The following is a 15630-nucleotide window of genomic DNA, read 5'->3' on the forward strand; positions in this document are numbered from 1 at the left end:
TAAGGTGGTCCGTTCTGCCTTTTCAGTAATGCAGCGGATTAAGGAACTGGTGGAAGTGAAAAACAAGAAAAACTCCAAATCCCGGAAAAAGAGGAAGCAGAACTCCGAGGATGAAGGTAGGAGCAGCTAGCTATGGTGTTTACAACTGGTGCGACCTCCTCGCACAGTGCCAGTTTCAGTGACGAGGCTGCTTCCGCTATAGGGCGCACGAGAGAAACTGTTTATGTAACAATGGCATTTCCTCACAGTTAATGGGATGACTGGAGATGTTAAAGGTTTTCAACCAGCTTGACATTAAAAGCAGGAAATGGCTGGCGGGCGGATGTAGGCTGGAGTGGCCGTGTATTTTGGCCGGGTTCCATTGGCTGTCTTTCCTGGTGGTTAATGAATCTCCTTTCACCCGGTCCAATGAGTGGGGGTCGGAGGGTTCCCTGTGAAGCTTTGTACTACCCGATGGGTTAAATGCAGAGACCTTGGTCTTGAAAGAATAGGTATGGATGTTAAAACTAAACTTGTCTGTTCACATCATAGTGCGTTTATAAAATGATGCCGTGCCCTGCCTCATGCTGGGGCATACAAACGCGAGTCTCCCTAATTATGTTACAATATCACTTTTTTTAAATTTTGCACTGAATGTTAGGTAACTCCTGCTTCTAAGCGCTGTAATAATAGATGTTATTTTTATCAGTGTTAAATGATGTTCAGTTTGTGGACTAACTCGTATGAGCAAGCGGAAGACAGATGTCTGAGGTGAACACTTAAGTCGCTGAGCCATCTGCCTGGGTATGTGTCATTTATGTATCCACTCATCCATCATACGTGTCACACTTAGCAGGCAGGTACCGCTTCATTACGAAGTGCCCTGCTTTCCCATTTACTGGTACTTTGTAGTATAGTATAAGAGGGCATACAATCACAACATTTGAGAGAACACACCAACGATGTAAATGTACAGCTTTGACCCTCCGGGTGTACCCTAGATAGCCGCAGCAGAGTATTGGACTTGCCGTGAGCATGCTTCTGAGCTATTATTCAAGACGTATTTTCCACAAGCAACAATTGCCTTTTATCATCTGTCATTAGAGGTTGATAAAGGCACAGCGCAAAGCGATTGATTGGAGGTCACGCGGGAGGACCGGGAATCATTCCCGATCAGTGAGGTACGTAACAGCGTACACACAGTGAGGCAAATCGGATACACAGAGATTGGGATGTTACAAGAGTGTACCATGGTTTAACAGGGGCATAATCTCGCTCTGTTTGAGGAATTGCTCGCCAGACGCACAGCCCCCATTTCCTCTATTAGTATTGACAAATATTTTTGGGTGGGGGGGGGGGGGTGTCAATGTTCCCAGGTAATTTCCCACCAGAGATCAATTAAGCAACAGGCCCCGAGCAGGATTACCACTTCAGGTAATGCCCCGGGGCCCATATTAACAGTCCTGAGCGAAGCTTTGTCTTGTAAAAATCTACCCAAATGTAATGCCAAATGGAATATCTTTTCATCATAGTTAATTGAAAATAATCTTACTTTGAATTATGCTAGCCCACACCCCTCTTCTTGCCTTCTTTGTAGCTAAGTTTTGTCTTGTTCGTCTCCTGTCAGTCTTATCCCATCTTGCCAATATTTTCAATCTTCGAAGCATTAGTTTGAAATATAATAATTGGATTAACTACAATATTTTATCAACAAAGAAAAAAGAAATGTTCTGTATTGTGGTAACTAAGTTTTATGAATTCTTCTATGTAACCAACTAATTTATTCTTTAATTGTAATGTTTAGAAATATTAATACAAATTATTTAACACTCAAAAAAAAAAATTCAACAGGATGTTTGTCTTGTTTTGTGGTTTGCTTATTTCACGTTTGACCACAATAAAGGAATTTTAACACACATTTTGTGGTTAGATGTGAAATGGGCACCCGTGGAGCGGGAGGAACAATTGGTTGAACTTTCAGTTAACTGATTTTTATTGTATTTATGAAAACTTACAATGGAAATCCGTTAACTGGGGAGTAGGGGTGGTGATGGCTACCGTCGAAGGGAAAATGAAGTCCGTTTTCACCTACCATGGCAGCCATTGAAAAAAGTAAACAAAAAAATGGCCGCCATGGAAAAGAAAGAAAGGACTACGTGTAGCCCCTTCTTCGGTTCCATGACAGCCTATCGCGATTGGAAGCAGACACGCTGGGGACACAAGTGTTCCCAGCGTGTCTGTTCCCGTAATGCACAGAAAAGAAGGTAGGTGAGGGGGGGGGCGGGGAGGGAATTCTATGGTTGGAGTGCGGGGGGAGGGGAAGACTTGCCTCATTCCCCGGCGAGGGCAGATGGCAGCCGCCAGCCCTGAGGAGGCTGAGGGCGGTGGGATTACCACTCTGTAACGCCCACGTTCTGAGCCTCCCCATTGTCTGGGAGGCCACCACACCCCCCTCACCGGGTATTAATGCTGTTTAAGCATTCCCACTTTTATGTCTAGAGGAAGCTTATAAAAGACATGGTTCCCCCCACCTCCAATTTGTATCTCAGATTATCTTGGAGTCCTCTTCCTAGAATATACTATTTTAACCTCAGATTGTGGAGCCGAGTACTCTCCCTCCGCACCCGCTACCCCGAGAGTCTCCTGCGGACCAGAAATTGCTTGTTATCCTCCCTTCATCGTTTATTTTGATACATGTTATCTGCCATGGACACCTCAATGAGGTGGCAATGTATTGCGATAGTGTCGCTCTTGGCTAACAAGTCTTTAATTGTCTTGAGGGGATGTGGGGGCACTGTTGGGATGAGCCTGTTACAATCTCCAACAAAAAGTCCAACACAGCCTTCAGTTCGCTGCTCTAAATGTGTCTTTTTGGATCAAAACAAAAATCAAGAGAAAAAACTGCACAGCAAATAGTCCATTGTTATTGGTGGCTGCTTGTTTGGATACAGAAAACACTTTTTTGTCGATCCTCCTGTTTGGGCATCACAGGCGGTAAGGCCAAACAAAGGGTGACAACACATTTGTTTGAAAGGCATTAGTTTGGCTTTATTTTTTTTAATGCTAGTTATCTAATGAATGACATCAGAAACCATGTAATCTTTGTTCTTGAAAAACAACTTGCATCACTAAATTCATTGCATTCTTAAATTGCACATCCTGAACCCCTGGGACAGTCATTCTTCAATTGCACCCTAAACGTGGGCATGGGGAGTACATGTGACCCTCCACACCCTCCTCAGTAACCATCGGAGGGGGGGGCGGGGGGTGGGGGGTGTAATCAGGTGAACCCTCATGAACAGATTAAACTGCTAGCCCCGTCCTCCCGCCAGTGTGTATCTACCGTATCCGCACTGGTTGATGAGCGCCCACATGGAAACTTCACCGCTCTGTGCCGAGCCTCTGCAACGAAGAGCAACATCGCCCTGCCAATGGCCGAGCCCAGTCCACAATTCAGTGCAGTCAGGGCCGCTTATCCTTAGTTTTATCTCCACGTTTTGTAAATAGTAGAACAGTTCACAGGAATGTGCGGATGTCTGCAACATGTGATCGAGCATCAGCCTCGCCTGACTCAGAGGTCTTTGCATTCTGGTACATACAGTTAAATATCAACATATATAGCAGAACGCTCTAAGTACTGTGCTGGAATGCAACATCACAAGCGAAAGCTAGGACTTCTCGGCATCTGTTGATAATCTCTCTTTCTACAAAGTTGTAGCACATCATTGTTTACATAGTCTATCGCTCCTGGTAGGTCTCACTCCATCAGTAAAGCAGATGTATGGCTCCAAGATCGCCTCTTGGTTTTGGAAAGTGTTAGCAGTACACTCCTGATCAGATATTACATTACACCCTACACTTGTTACCCTCTTTCACAACGACCCACCATTCTGGATGTGGCAAAGTAGGTTTGGCATGGTAATGGGCAGGGTACCCCCTTCTTATCCCTCATCCCAAATGCATTCCTTTTGACACATTCAGCTCTTGACTCTTCCGTCTCTGACAGTTGGGCTTGGCAGACCCAGAATAAAGCTACTGGAGTTTGCTTTGGGAGAGTGAAATATAACCATCTAAATAATCCTCCATGCTTCAAGGAAACACTCGGAGCATCACACCCCCACTATTACTACTAGTGCTGTGCATTGGTACTAAGACTCTGTACCTCAAGGTAAGATTGCCTGGTAGTACAGGCCTCATATAATTTCCCTCTGTTGATCAACACTACTCTGCACTCCAGCCCTATAGGCAATCAACCTATCAAAAACCCTTATTGATTTAAAATAGGCCTGCCATCTTCACACCTCACCTGGCCTATGTGTACACGAGGCCTCAGTCTATTCTTAGGGGCTGAATGCACTTCAATGTGCCCTACGTTGCCTAATTTGAACTTCCGCCCTTCCACCTTGGCATGGGGGGGGTCTGGATACTTTGTGGATTAGGCCTGTTGCAGACTGGCAGGAGCACTGCGATAGCCTTTATGGACTTCTTACAGCCGCATCAACCCCTGAAGCTGCATAGCCGATTGTATGCTTCAGGGTATTCTTCCCCCTTTTCCATCTGCCACCACTTTCTTGCAGTTTGAGTCCCAGACTCTAGGCTTGGGGTATTCTGCCCCCTCCTTTGCTTGCTTCCATTTTCTCAGGTTCCCAGCGTCTTCTAGCCCTCCTGTGTACCTGTCCACGAGGGCCTCCGCCTTCTACCAGCTTCCTCCTTCAGCCACGGGTCTCATGCTGCTCACAGTGGCTCGGGTTGGTCTGCAGCAGCTCTGCAGCACCAGCTTTCCTTCCGCTTGTCGTGCTGCTTCCTACACCTCAGGATTGCCTGCCATCGTCATACGCCAGCCTGCTGTCTCAGCCAGTACTTTGGGACTGTCTCTGGGGCTCTTGACCTCTTCCCAGGCATCTCAGCGTTCACAGGGCAGAGAACACGGTCCTATTCCTTGTGGTTCCTCCAGAAAGGACTGGTGCCTGCTGTAGGTCCTTAACTTTTGTTCACTGTGCTCAGCCAGATTGCATAGTTTGGATTGTTCACTGCGGTTTCCGCGGGTGCTCTTCCGCACTCTGTGCTTCTTCTTCCTCACAGTACTATTCTTCTGGATGTAAAAACCATTCTTCGTCTCCATATAAAAAGGAGGATAAACGTCTACCTTGTTTGCATACATGGAAATACTGAGGACCTTATCAGTTTGGAGAGGATGAAGGATTTGGGATAGTGGTATGGCTATACTGCGCCTCTCCTAGGGTGTCATCCCTCATCCTATGAGGGTGTTCCTTCTCCATGTGATCCTCCCATGGTGCACCACAGCCAGGGGGATTATTGGTCTGTGGTTTATGAAGGAGGCATCATGAAGCAAGACAGACAACAGATTCAAAGGTCAAAATAAAATGATTTATTAATTCAAATGTCATGATGGTTGAAGGCCTAACCTGCCCTATGCTAAGGTGGGATTTCCCTACCTGAACGAACAAAAATAAAGTCTGAGTCAGAAAGTTGAACTGAAAAGTCTGTCTTTGTCCAAAACCTATCCTTGCTCTCACAACTAAAGATAAACAATATGTAGGTGTAGCAACAGTAAAAGAAATGGTGATAAAAACAAAGTTCTGAGCATCTTCCAGCTCCTAGCCATTTGCAACGTCCCTTCCCAAAGTTCAAGAAAGTTTCACAAAGGTACAGTTCCATAAATCCATGGGGTTCCCTTCCCGAAGTTCAATGCAACACAGTTCCAAATAAAAGGGGTATTGAGCGTCCATCCTCAAGACAGCATTAAAGTTCATCAAGCCTCAGGGTTCCCTTCCCCAAGACTTACCAATTTATACTTGATGTCATTCTTTCAATGTTTAAAACAATTCCAAATCAACGTAATGTTCCTTTCGGAATGTGTTTAACAATGCAATCAGATCACTCCTCCTTGGTTTGCTTTACCAAGGTCTTTAGGTTTCACAATTGAGGGTCCCCTGGTCTATGCGCAGTTGTGAGACCACACAGTCCTACAGGTCATGCATCCGGGAACCCAAGGCTCTTTGGCCCACACAGGTTCTTCTGTATCTGCCCCTGTATGAATGTTCACTCTCACTTGGCTTCTCCTTGCCAGCCTCTTGTCACATATCCTTGGCCAGTCCTTGGCCGCGCCACACTATATTCATACATAAAGTTCACTTTGTGGTGATTTTTCATCTTTACCTCCTTGCAGCCATGCTCTCTCGCAATCTTCCACTCTTGCCTCTTACTTTGCTTTCAAACAGGCAATACTTGTACTTTATATTCATTTGTCATCTGGTTGGAACTTTGCCCATAAAGGTTTCATTCAGTTCAGTATTCAATATTTGTAAGCATTTACTTTGCCGCTTAACTTTCACCAAACATGCCGTTCCAGGCTCGTTTCATTATTCATATGCTGTTTTGTTCGTTCGGCAATCGCCTTGCTTACCCACAGCCCCCTGGTGACTCTCCCTTCATTTAACGGTCCCTGGCGTTCCCTCTGGGCAGCTGCTCCGGTCCGCCCACTGGCTTTCCTTTAACTCCGAGCCCCGCTTGTACATCTTGAGGCTCTTCTGTGCTCGGCGGCAGCTCCGCTACCCTTCCACGGATGCTGGCGGCAACTTTGATTCCTTTTCTTCACCTGCAGCTCCAGCTGCGGACCTCCAACCACAGAGGCTCCCACACCTGTGGCTCCCTTACGACCCGCCTGCTCCTGGGCTCCACAGGTCCTTGGGATCGTCTGCCAGCGTCCTAGCTTCTATGCAGGACCGACCACGGCTGCCTCCTCGCAAACAGGACTCTCTGCTGGTCTAGGTGTTGCTGGCTTCGACCCTTCTTATACACCTGCAACCACTTGACAGGTTGCAGATGTGAGTTCCTAATTGGCATTGCCTGACTGCAATTAGAGGGACATACCTGACGTTTACAGTACTCTGCAGGCATCTTCCTTGTCTGAGTACTAGAGTGGCGAAATAAATGACCAGTGTTCACTACTCCTAGTCGCCTCTTTCTCGTCCCGGTACCATAATGGGTTGAATAAGGGGAGCTGTTTTACAGTAGCCCGTAAAGGCCGGGCGAGGGTTAGGTTGGTTCTCAGAAGGGAATAGGGATACCATGTCTCGCCTGTCTCACCCTTAAACCTTCTCTTCTTCGCCCTCTTCCTGGTGTTTCTATACTGGTAATATCTCCTGCCTTTTTCTTGGTCAGTGGGACAGGGGTAGCAATACCCAATAACTAAATTTGGGATTGAGGGTTCCCCGTGAAATGGAAATGAGGGGTACTGTGTCTCACCTAAGGACATCTCCAGTCCCCAAGGACCCTCTACCCAGGTGATCCTCCCTCGCTTCTCCACCCCCAGGTGTAAGGATCCTAAAGCGATGGCCTTTCCCTGGCCACCTGAGAAGAGTACGCATGGGGAGTAGATGTGAGGACACCCTCAGGTTTCTCACGGGTTGTACTGCCCTGGCCACATTAGAAGGGTTCTCCCCCCATGGGAGAAGGGATGACATCCAAGGATTCATCACAGTACGCCGAGTACCATGCTGTGCAGACAACCATTGCAAAATGTGATTAAAATGATAAGTTGTCTATGCATGTGTTCATTGGGACATTTGTACTGTGCATGGCTATGTAGAGTGCCATGATCAGAGCACCACTGCTTACCACAAACTATTGCAATATACAGAGGACAAGGAAACATGGCTTATAATTGAGCCTAGACATTAGGTCTTTAATGTAGAGGAATCCTATTGCAGTCTGCCTTTTCATTAAAGACAGGTGCTTGTCATTCATAATCAAGGTTTGTTGTTATGGGGTCGTTCAGACCTTCCTCAGAAAAGTTGTTGAGGCTCTCAATCTTACGTTCTTAGATTTGTTATACATATCCTATTAGAAATGCACCAATTCAATCAGAATTCATTTCCCGCTCCAATAATTTAGAAGTGACAGTGTTAATGGATCCATAAAACCATTCATCATAACAGTGTGAGTGTACAATTGTAACAACAACATACAACGAATTGCTGCAAAATAAAGGCAAGAGCCCATCATTTTCCCTCCATAAGAGTTTGTTTTATCTTAATCTTGTCTTTTGCCTTTGTTGTTCACTGCAAAGTGGCGGGTAAACATTTGACATTTCTTTCAACTATGGCCCCCATCCCCTTTTGTTCACTCCAGAGATCTTCAAAACCTGTTTCGTTTCCTTTGTGTTAGGCCTTGGAAACTTGCTAATAGTTGTGACCTTTGTTGAACACCTGTTTTGAGGTTTAATCTTGCAATACTGGCAAGAGGCAAATACCTCGCAGGAAAAGTGCCACAGGTGCTTCTCTTCAAGAGGAGACCCAACCCTCACCGCCCCCACACCCCGCCCCCACACCCCGCCCCCCACCCACCTGTTTTAAACCAATCTTTCCTCAAGACTTTTCTGGCCCATGTATTTCGTGTCTGGAGTAGGAGAAGATTACACTGTGTCTCGCCGCCTGCCATTGCTGCAGTACCGCTCATCCGCCAACCCTGCGTCGTGTATAAAAGGTGGCAAGAGTGGCGCATCAGTGACCAGACTTCCCTTGTCTACACATTTCCCACACTTCTAACGCCTATGTCCCCCACCGCCTGATTGTACATGTTAACGGAGGAAGGATTTAATATAGATCTCATTATATCAGGGTGACACTTTGCCCACATGTTGAATGGGATTTCTCTTTATCTAAATACACATACATAAAATAATGCGTGCTGCTTCCCTAAAATGGAAATAGCTGCCAGACTGGTATTTTAAATTCCCTCATAAAATGGATGAATGACTGTAGTTCAGCGTCGGCCCTCCATTTGTATGCCGAGACTGAAGTCTGACTGAAGACCTTGCAAAGGTCTTCAATCTTGGGGGGAAGTTATTGCTTTGTCACAGTAGAATATTCGGAAGTGAGACGTGAGTTTGGATGAAGCACTCGCTGGCTGTGGAGAGATCAAATGGGGCAGTGGTGAAGTTCCACGTGTGAGTCGGTTGTGGGGAGAGGGATTCGGGTTGTGTAAACGGACAGGGTAATTACTTCTTAGCAGCCACCAGCAGGGTCTGATGGAACAAGTGACCTGATAAGGGGCAGCATAAGACTGCCTGCACAGACTAATTTGGCCGTACAGAGATGAGGACATCCTTGCATAGGGAGATTACAACTTCCAAAAGGGCATCTGCTTGAGTAAAGGTTAGTAACATATTGAGGCTTCTCAGAACAGGTAACTTAGTTTAATTTATTTCTAAAGCAAGAACTTTCGCTCAAGGGCTCGAAGTGGGAACAGTATCTTACAAAGCCAAACCCCATGCTTTGCCACTTCCGGTAGAAATTACTTCTTGTTAAATTAGACCTGATCCTCCTCCATGGTCAGTGGGAATCGCGCATCCTTTGCTGTTCTGAGTCAGTGCAGTATTAAGTGTCAGGTGAGGGCCTAGTCTTTGTAAAGTCGAACCTGGTGCAGAGTCTCTCGTCAGTGGAATCTATTCTTTGTGTGAATTCGGACTGATGTTGCAGTGCTGCGAGGGAATGAATCCCTGTAAAATGGGGACTGATCGTACATTACTCTCCCTGGTAGCCATTTCTCATGCTATTTTTTAGCTCATTTGTGTTGCTCCCAATAGCAACAATGTGTTACACTAAATTACAGCTAATGCTGCCCTTCCCTCAGTGAACAAGATGCACCTTGTAAAGTCTGAGCAGATGCAGCGTTGCGTATTGGGGACTCTGGGCTGTATCACGTCTCGGTGGCTGGTAGAATGCCTGTTGTAAAGCCGGCGCTGACACTGTGTTGCTCACACTGGGGGCAATGCTTTTTTATCGTAGTGTGTGTGGTGCATCTAGTGAAGTTGGGGCTGGTGCCGAATGGCTCGCGTGCTTATTGCAGATCAGAACGCTGTTCTTTTAGCTGTATCCAAGGGGCGTACTAGAAGCATAAGCCATTGTGAAAATTAGCATTAAACCAATTCCCGCTGCCAATGCTTCATCTTCAAGTACTCATGTACAGACCTATTGTTACCCTGAATTGTCAGCCCCCTAGGCATGTGGGCTACGGAAGATATATTTTAAGAAATCAGTTCTCCAGACACTGTTTGTGATCAAAGATAATCCACTATGAGTGATTGAACATATCGACCAATCGATTTCCCCCTGATGAAAGCCTGGATGCGAAAATGCGGGGCCAAATGGGTCAAACTGGTTTACATTTCGCAAAGACTCTATCCACTTGCTTTTCCTGATATTATAAACATGCTGACGTTTATTTGCTGCAATATGATAAAATCAGATATAGTATGAATTTTAGGTACAGAAAGCTTACATTCAGACCGAGTAAGCTGATGTGGGATTTCGTTTGTGTATAAAGGTCTGTGTTTTCCATAGACTTTGTCTTCTCTATTCAATAAGGGGTCCGGTTGACTTATAGTGACTACCTGCTTTTTACCAAACTTTTTTTGAAGTTGTCTATTGTAAAATGATAGTTGCTAGTGCAATTGTTTGGAATTCATTAAACACTGCATTTGTGTATTTGATTAGTGTTTATCATTTGTTTCCTCTGTGATATTGTTTCTTGTTAGGATTGATATTGGTGCTGGAATTTGTGTCAGTGTTGTTTCAGGGAACCTTCCTTGATCATTCAGCTCGCAGTTAACCTGCCATCCTAGGTAAGAGCGGGCGGGTACATTGTCAGCTGGACTGATGCATTATTTAAAGTGAAATCTCCTGCTTGGCGCCTTATAATGGGTGCAATATAAAGCCAAAGCAGATGTTCCATCGCTGTCAAGAAATGATCTGGTACAGCATCTCATTTAGTGGGAATTATGCTTCTTGCTGAGTTGGAACCAGTGTTGCGCTCCATCTTTTGTGCAATGTTGGAGCCAATTCTGCGTCACGGTTATTGAAAACAGTGCCTTGTTAAGTTTACACTCGTGCTGCATTGCTCTTAGTCTGAATGTCACTTCTTGTAAAGTCGGGAGCTGGTGCTGCTGCACTCTTGAGTGGGGGACTATGCTTTGAGTAAAGCTGGCGCTGTGGCTGGTGGGTCACTCTGAGTTGAGTGGTCCTTGTTGTGAAGTGGGAGCAGTACATTATCACTCTGCTAGCCACTCTCTAGCTAGCCAATTCCGAGTTGATGCTGCACTGCTGTCGGTGAAGGAGTTGTCTTGTAAATTGCGACAGATGCTGCACCACTTTCAATGGAAACAGCCCCACACCCTGTGAAGTTGCAGTTGGTGCTGCATTGAGCTGTCGGAGTGATGCTTGGTGTAAAGTTGCAGTTGGTGCTGCATTGAGCTGTCGGAGTGATGCTTGGTGTAAAGTTGCAGTTGGTACTGCATTGAGCTGTCGGAGTGATGCTTGGTGTAAAGTTGCAGTTGGTGCTGCATTGAGCTGTCGGAGTGATGCTTGGTGTAAAGTTGCAGTTGGTGCTGCATTGAGCTGTCGGAGTGATGCTTGGTGTAAAGTTGCAGTTGGTGCTGCATTGAGCTGTCGGAGTGGTGCTTGGTGTAAAGTTGCAGTTGGTGCTGCATTGCTTTAATGGCAGAAATGCTTGAAGTGATTCTGCTTCTCCCTCCGTGAGGACGAAGCCTTGCATAAAGTCACACCCTGCATTGCCCATAGTAAGATCAGTGGTTTGTGTTAACTCGGACCTGATGGTGCTTCAAACTCTGTGGGAACAGTGTCTCCTGGGAAGTTTGCGTTCATGCTGCATTGCTCTTAGGGGGGCAGGTTCCTCTTGCATGACTCACAGTAGAAATGTTGCCCTGTGTAAAGTCAACACAGATGCTTCCTTACTCCTCAGTAGTAACAATGCTTTGTGTTAAATCCGACCTGATTCTTCCTCACCCGCTGTAGGTACGATGCTTTGTGTGAAGTCTGGGCTGATGGGGACCTCTGCCAGTGGGCATGTTGGTTTGTGGAAAGTCAAAGATCATGTTCAGAGAGTCTGTATCGGAGAACTGTCTCTTGTAAAGTCAGAGCTGTGATGGCATTGTGGGCATGATGTGAAAACGAAGCCGTTACTTCATTGCTCCGTTATAAAGGGGCAGCCTGTAAACTCATAGCTGGTATTGCACTGCTTTTGAACTCAACAATGCCTCTTCTAAAAGACGGAGGAGGAGCAACCTTGCTCTTGTTGAAAATGGCCCCTCTTGTACCAGTGCTCCCAGTGGGAACAATGTTTCTGGTCCTGATGAGATCTGAATTTTGTTGCGTTGAGCGGGAATAACGTCCCTGGTAAACTTTGAGATAATTCTACATTGTTAGAAATAGGTTTCTTGTAAAGTCTGAGGAGATGCTGCTATGGGCTCAGTCTAGACATGTTGTGTAAAGTTACAGCCAGGGCTGGAAATTGGACGTATTTCCCCAGATCCAGTCTCTGATAAATGGTATCTTGACAGATCTGCGGAAACGGGAATCCCCTCTTGTGACCCTCTGCTCAAGCAGGACGGCGTTAGAACCCCAATGGGGTGACAGATGAAGCAGTCATTTTACATTTGCATCAGAGTCCTGAGCAGATGTACTTCAAGGGTACACTAATGTTAGGGTGAGTGTTGTGAAAAATGAAATGAGCACCAAGCCATTGTGCATTATAGCAAAACTTCTCAAGAAAAGAATCTAAAAGCAATGTGACCTAAATTCTTTAAGAAAACAATGTGTCTGATTGTTCTAGGTTTTTGATAATGCACGTTGCTCAGTAAGTCAAATGTAAAATTCAATGACTGCAATGTACACTAGAACTGATCATTAAAATGGAGCATTTGAAAAATTAAGAAAGTCATTTTACCAAGTTCATCATTTTAAAATAGCTTCTTTTGCCAAGAATTCGCTTGTCTCTTAAAATGACCTTCACTCTTGCAAAGTCTGCATTCAGATTAACACGATCTGTTTCATCTGTGAGCAACAAACACACGTGTAATTTGGGATGATTGTCTCTAATTGGACATTGCTGTAGATGCCGTTGTGTGATAATGTTTTTGCATATGACTTCACTCAGCCTTACTCCTAGGCTGCTATGGCCTTGCCCCTGCGCCATCATGCAGCACTCTATCAAACCCCACAGGAGATGGAATCCCACCCTTGGTGGGAGCAGTGTCAATGTGAAGGTGGGCCAGATAGTTTGTGGGACTCAGTGTTTTGAAGAGTGTAGCGATTTAACAGTGATCTTGATCGGCAGTTGAAGTGTTGAAGTGGCTAAATGTTTGGACCCTGATCCTTACGATCTTGATTCAAATCCCGGGTTCTGTTGCTTAATGCAACACAGTGGAAAAAAAAAGGCCGAACGCATTGCAATAAATGAAGGGTGCAAATGGATTTCCTAAATCCCAGATTGGGGAAAATCCGGCCAAATAGCCAGTGGTGGTCATTACTGAGACGATTCTATGCTTTGTGTGATGTGAAATTGGCGCTTTCAGAAGGAACCATGCTACTCCTCAGTTCCTCTCCTTTCAGTGTATTTGTACTCTTTTGTTCACACATGAAATCGCCGATTGTGTGCGCCTCCTATGTATAGTTGACGGGCTGTCGCCGAAGTTCCGCTCATTCACTCAATTCAAGGTGGACATTTTATTTTTGTAAGTTATGCTCCCCTTAAGAGGGGATATGAGGCGCGCGTGACCATGAGAAGGCGACATTGTAGCAGACAGCCCGTTCTCCCACATTACATGCGCTAAAAGCAGTTTTTGTGGATTAAACAACCAAGGTCAAGAGTATTTTCACAAAACCTATTGAGTGTAAATTTTTGAGAGGTGACTAGACACCTAGGGGTGGGCTGGCCTATAGGGAACTCTGGAGATTTCCCAGTAGGCTTCTGCACTCTGGGCCTCTTTTGTGTGGTTACCTTTTTTATTTCCAAATGTTCGCATAGGAAAAGGGCTGGCCTTTCTGAAAATGTGTAATATTGGGCCGCTCTGAACATTATTTCCAGGGCCTCTTTCGGTCTGAGCAAACGCAGCTCTAAAGTCAACAATTAGGGCTTGACGCCGATCAAAGGGCCTCGATGGCTGGGGGGGAGGGAGAATCCCTGGCTGTAATGGTGTTCCCACAGAATACAAATCTAGGTTGTGTTTGCGGAATGTGGGGGTTAATCCGCGCATTAAAAGAGCGTGTGTGTGTCTGTCTGTCTGTCTGTCTGTCATATTCTACACCGGCCCCTTTTGCTACTGGAGTGAAGTGAAGCATAACTAAGCCCCGGGATGTGAATGGACGAGCTTCCCTGCACGCCTCGGGTTAGTGTCTCTACTGTTCATAAAACAAAAAAGTCTGCTGTACCCTGAGAAACCGCCGGGTTGTACTGCCATGTGTACATACCTCCTGAAGATCAACAGCCCCGCTAAGCAGCAAGTAACGCAAGTCTCATGTATAACAGATGCTCCCCCCAGGACCCCTTACTCTTGCACGTGTCCATAAATGGACAAAATCTTGTGTTTTCTGAATAATTGAGAGGATGTATCCGACCCCTCGCCATCTCAGTCCACTTCCAATGCTCTTTTCATAACTTGCTGGCCAACGTCTGTGTGATAGGCGTGCTCCTAATTTCTCATCGGCACAGACCCACTGCTGAGTTGGCGCACATCTATCGTCCATCATAAAAAGAATCCGGGAGAATCGAGAGAAATAGATTCAAATTCTTTCTTTATGGAGTTCCCGCGGGAAAACTGTTAACCTCCAAAAACATGAGTGCTCTGTAGCGAGCCATTTTGCATGTCGGCACTGTATGAATTATCAGTAAAACATGCATTGACAAAGACTATAGTCTTGCCTGTTGCATGGTGAAAACATTCTGAGTAAATGAACAAAGACGCACTTAGGCAGATGTGGGGGTGTATGTCTAGGGGAATCCAGACAGAGGCGATAGAGGGTGGAAGGGGGATGGATGGATGAATGAATTAGAGGATTTGTGAATGAGCAGATGTGTAAATGAATGAATGAATGATTGCAGATTGATGGAGAAGGATTATGAGATTCTTTGACGAAGGACAAGGGCTGTTGTGAAAAAGAATGACTGTGTCGAAGGACGAAGACTTTCAGAAAGCACTTTGATGTCGGAGTAATGTGGCAAGGAGAGGGGCTGCGACAAAGAACTATGACCGAGAAGGATTATGACCATGGAAAAAAACTACGAACTACGACTTGAAAGTAAGTGGGAAGAATTGAATTTAGCACTCTGGGGGAAAGGTAGAGCAATTAAAATGACTCTAATCCCCAAGTTATGTTTTAAGTATGTCCCCACCCTCCTATTTCGGGTTAACTAGTATTGGATATAAATACATTGTTTAATAGATTTTTTTGGGGTGATGGTGGCAAATCAAAAATCCCAACGTGTTCTTCCGAGACTGGTACACATGGGAAGTTTCAGCTACCCGTAAGACGGTATCACACTGCTTTCACGCTACATAGATTGCATCACTGGCTTAAGATGCATCATGGTGCTAGTCCTCATTGAGAAAGAATTTGTCTCTCTGACTCTGCTTAACAATTTGCTGGACATAGAAAAAAGGCTTCTGGTTAGTTCAACTGCACTGTCTGTAAGACACGCCATAAAAGAATGGAGAAAGAGCAATGATGTGCCTAAAGAGAAGTATTTGTTCAGCTCGGATTCATGTCTGGAAGAATCCAGTTGTGCAAATTGATAATCACACTCTTTCCTGGATAACATGGCAAAGAGTGA

At 45.4% G+C, this 15630-nt stretch overlaps 1 protein-coding gene across 2 annotated transcripts in view; it reads left to right on the plus strand.

Annotated features, from left to right (window-relative positions):
* The window catches only part of LOC138581140 (rho GTPase-activating protein 39-like), a 650156-nt gene that overhangs the window by 548091 nt on the left and 86435 nt on the right, over window positions 1-15630 (plus strand). The window contains exon 5 of one of the 2 annotated variants that reach the window (XM_069652244.1): window positions 27-116. The exons of the other annotated variant lie outside the window; for it this stretch is intronic. Coding sequence (XP_069508345.1) covers window positions 27-116 — 90 coding nt within the window. The remainder of the gene's footprint in view (window positions 1-26; window positions 117-15630) is intronic. 2 annotated transcript variants of the gene reach the window in all.

The sequence above is a fragment of the Ambystoma mexicanum genome, chromosome 3p (genome assembly GCF_040938575.1).
Source record: "Ambystoma mexicanum isolate Mex_15411 chromosome 3p, UKY_AmexF1_1, whole genome shotgun sequence".
NCBI classification, from domain to species: domain Eukaryota; kingdom Metazoa; phylum Chordata; class Amphibia; order Caudata; family Ambystomatidae; genus Ambystoma; species Ambystoma mexicanum.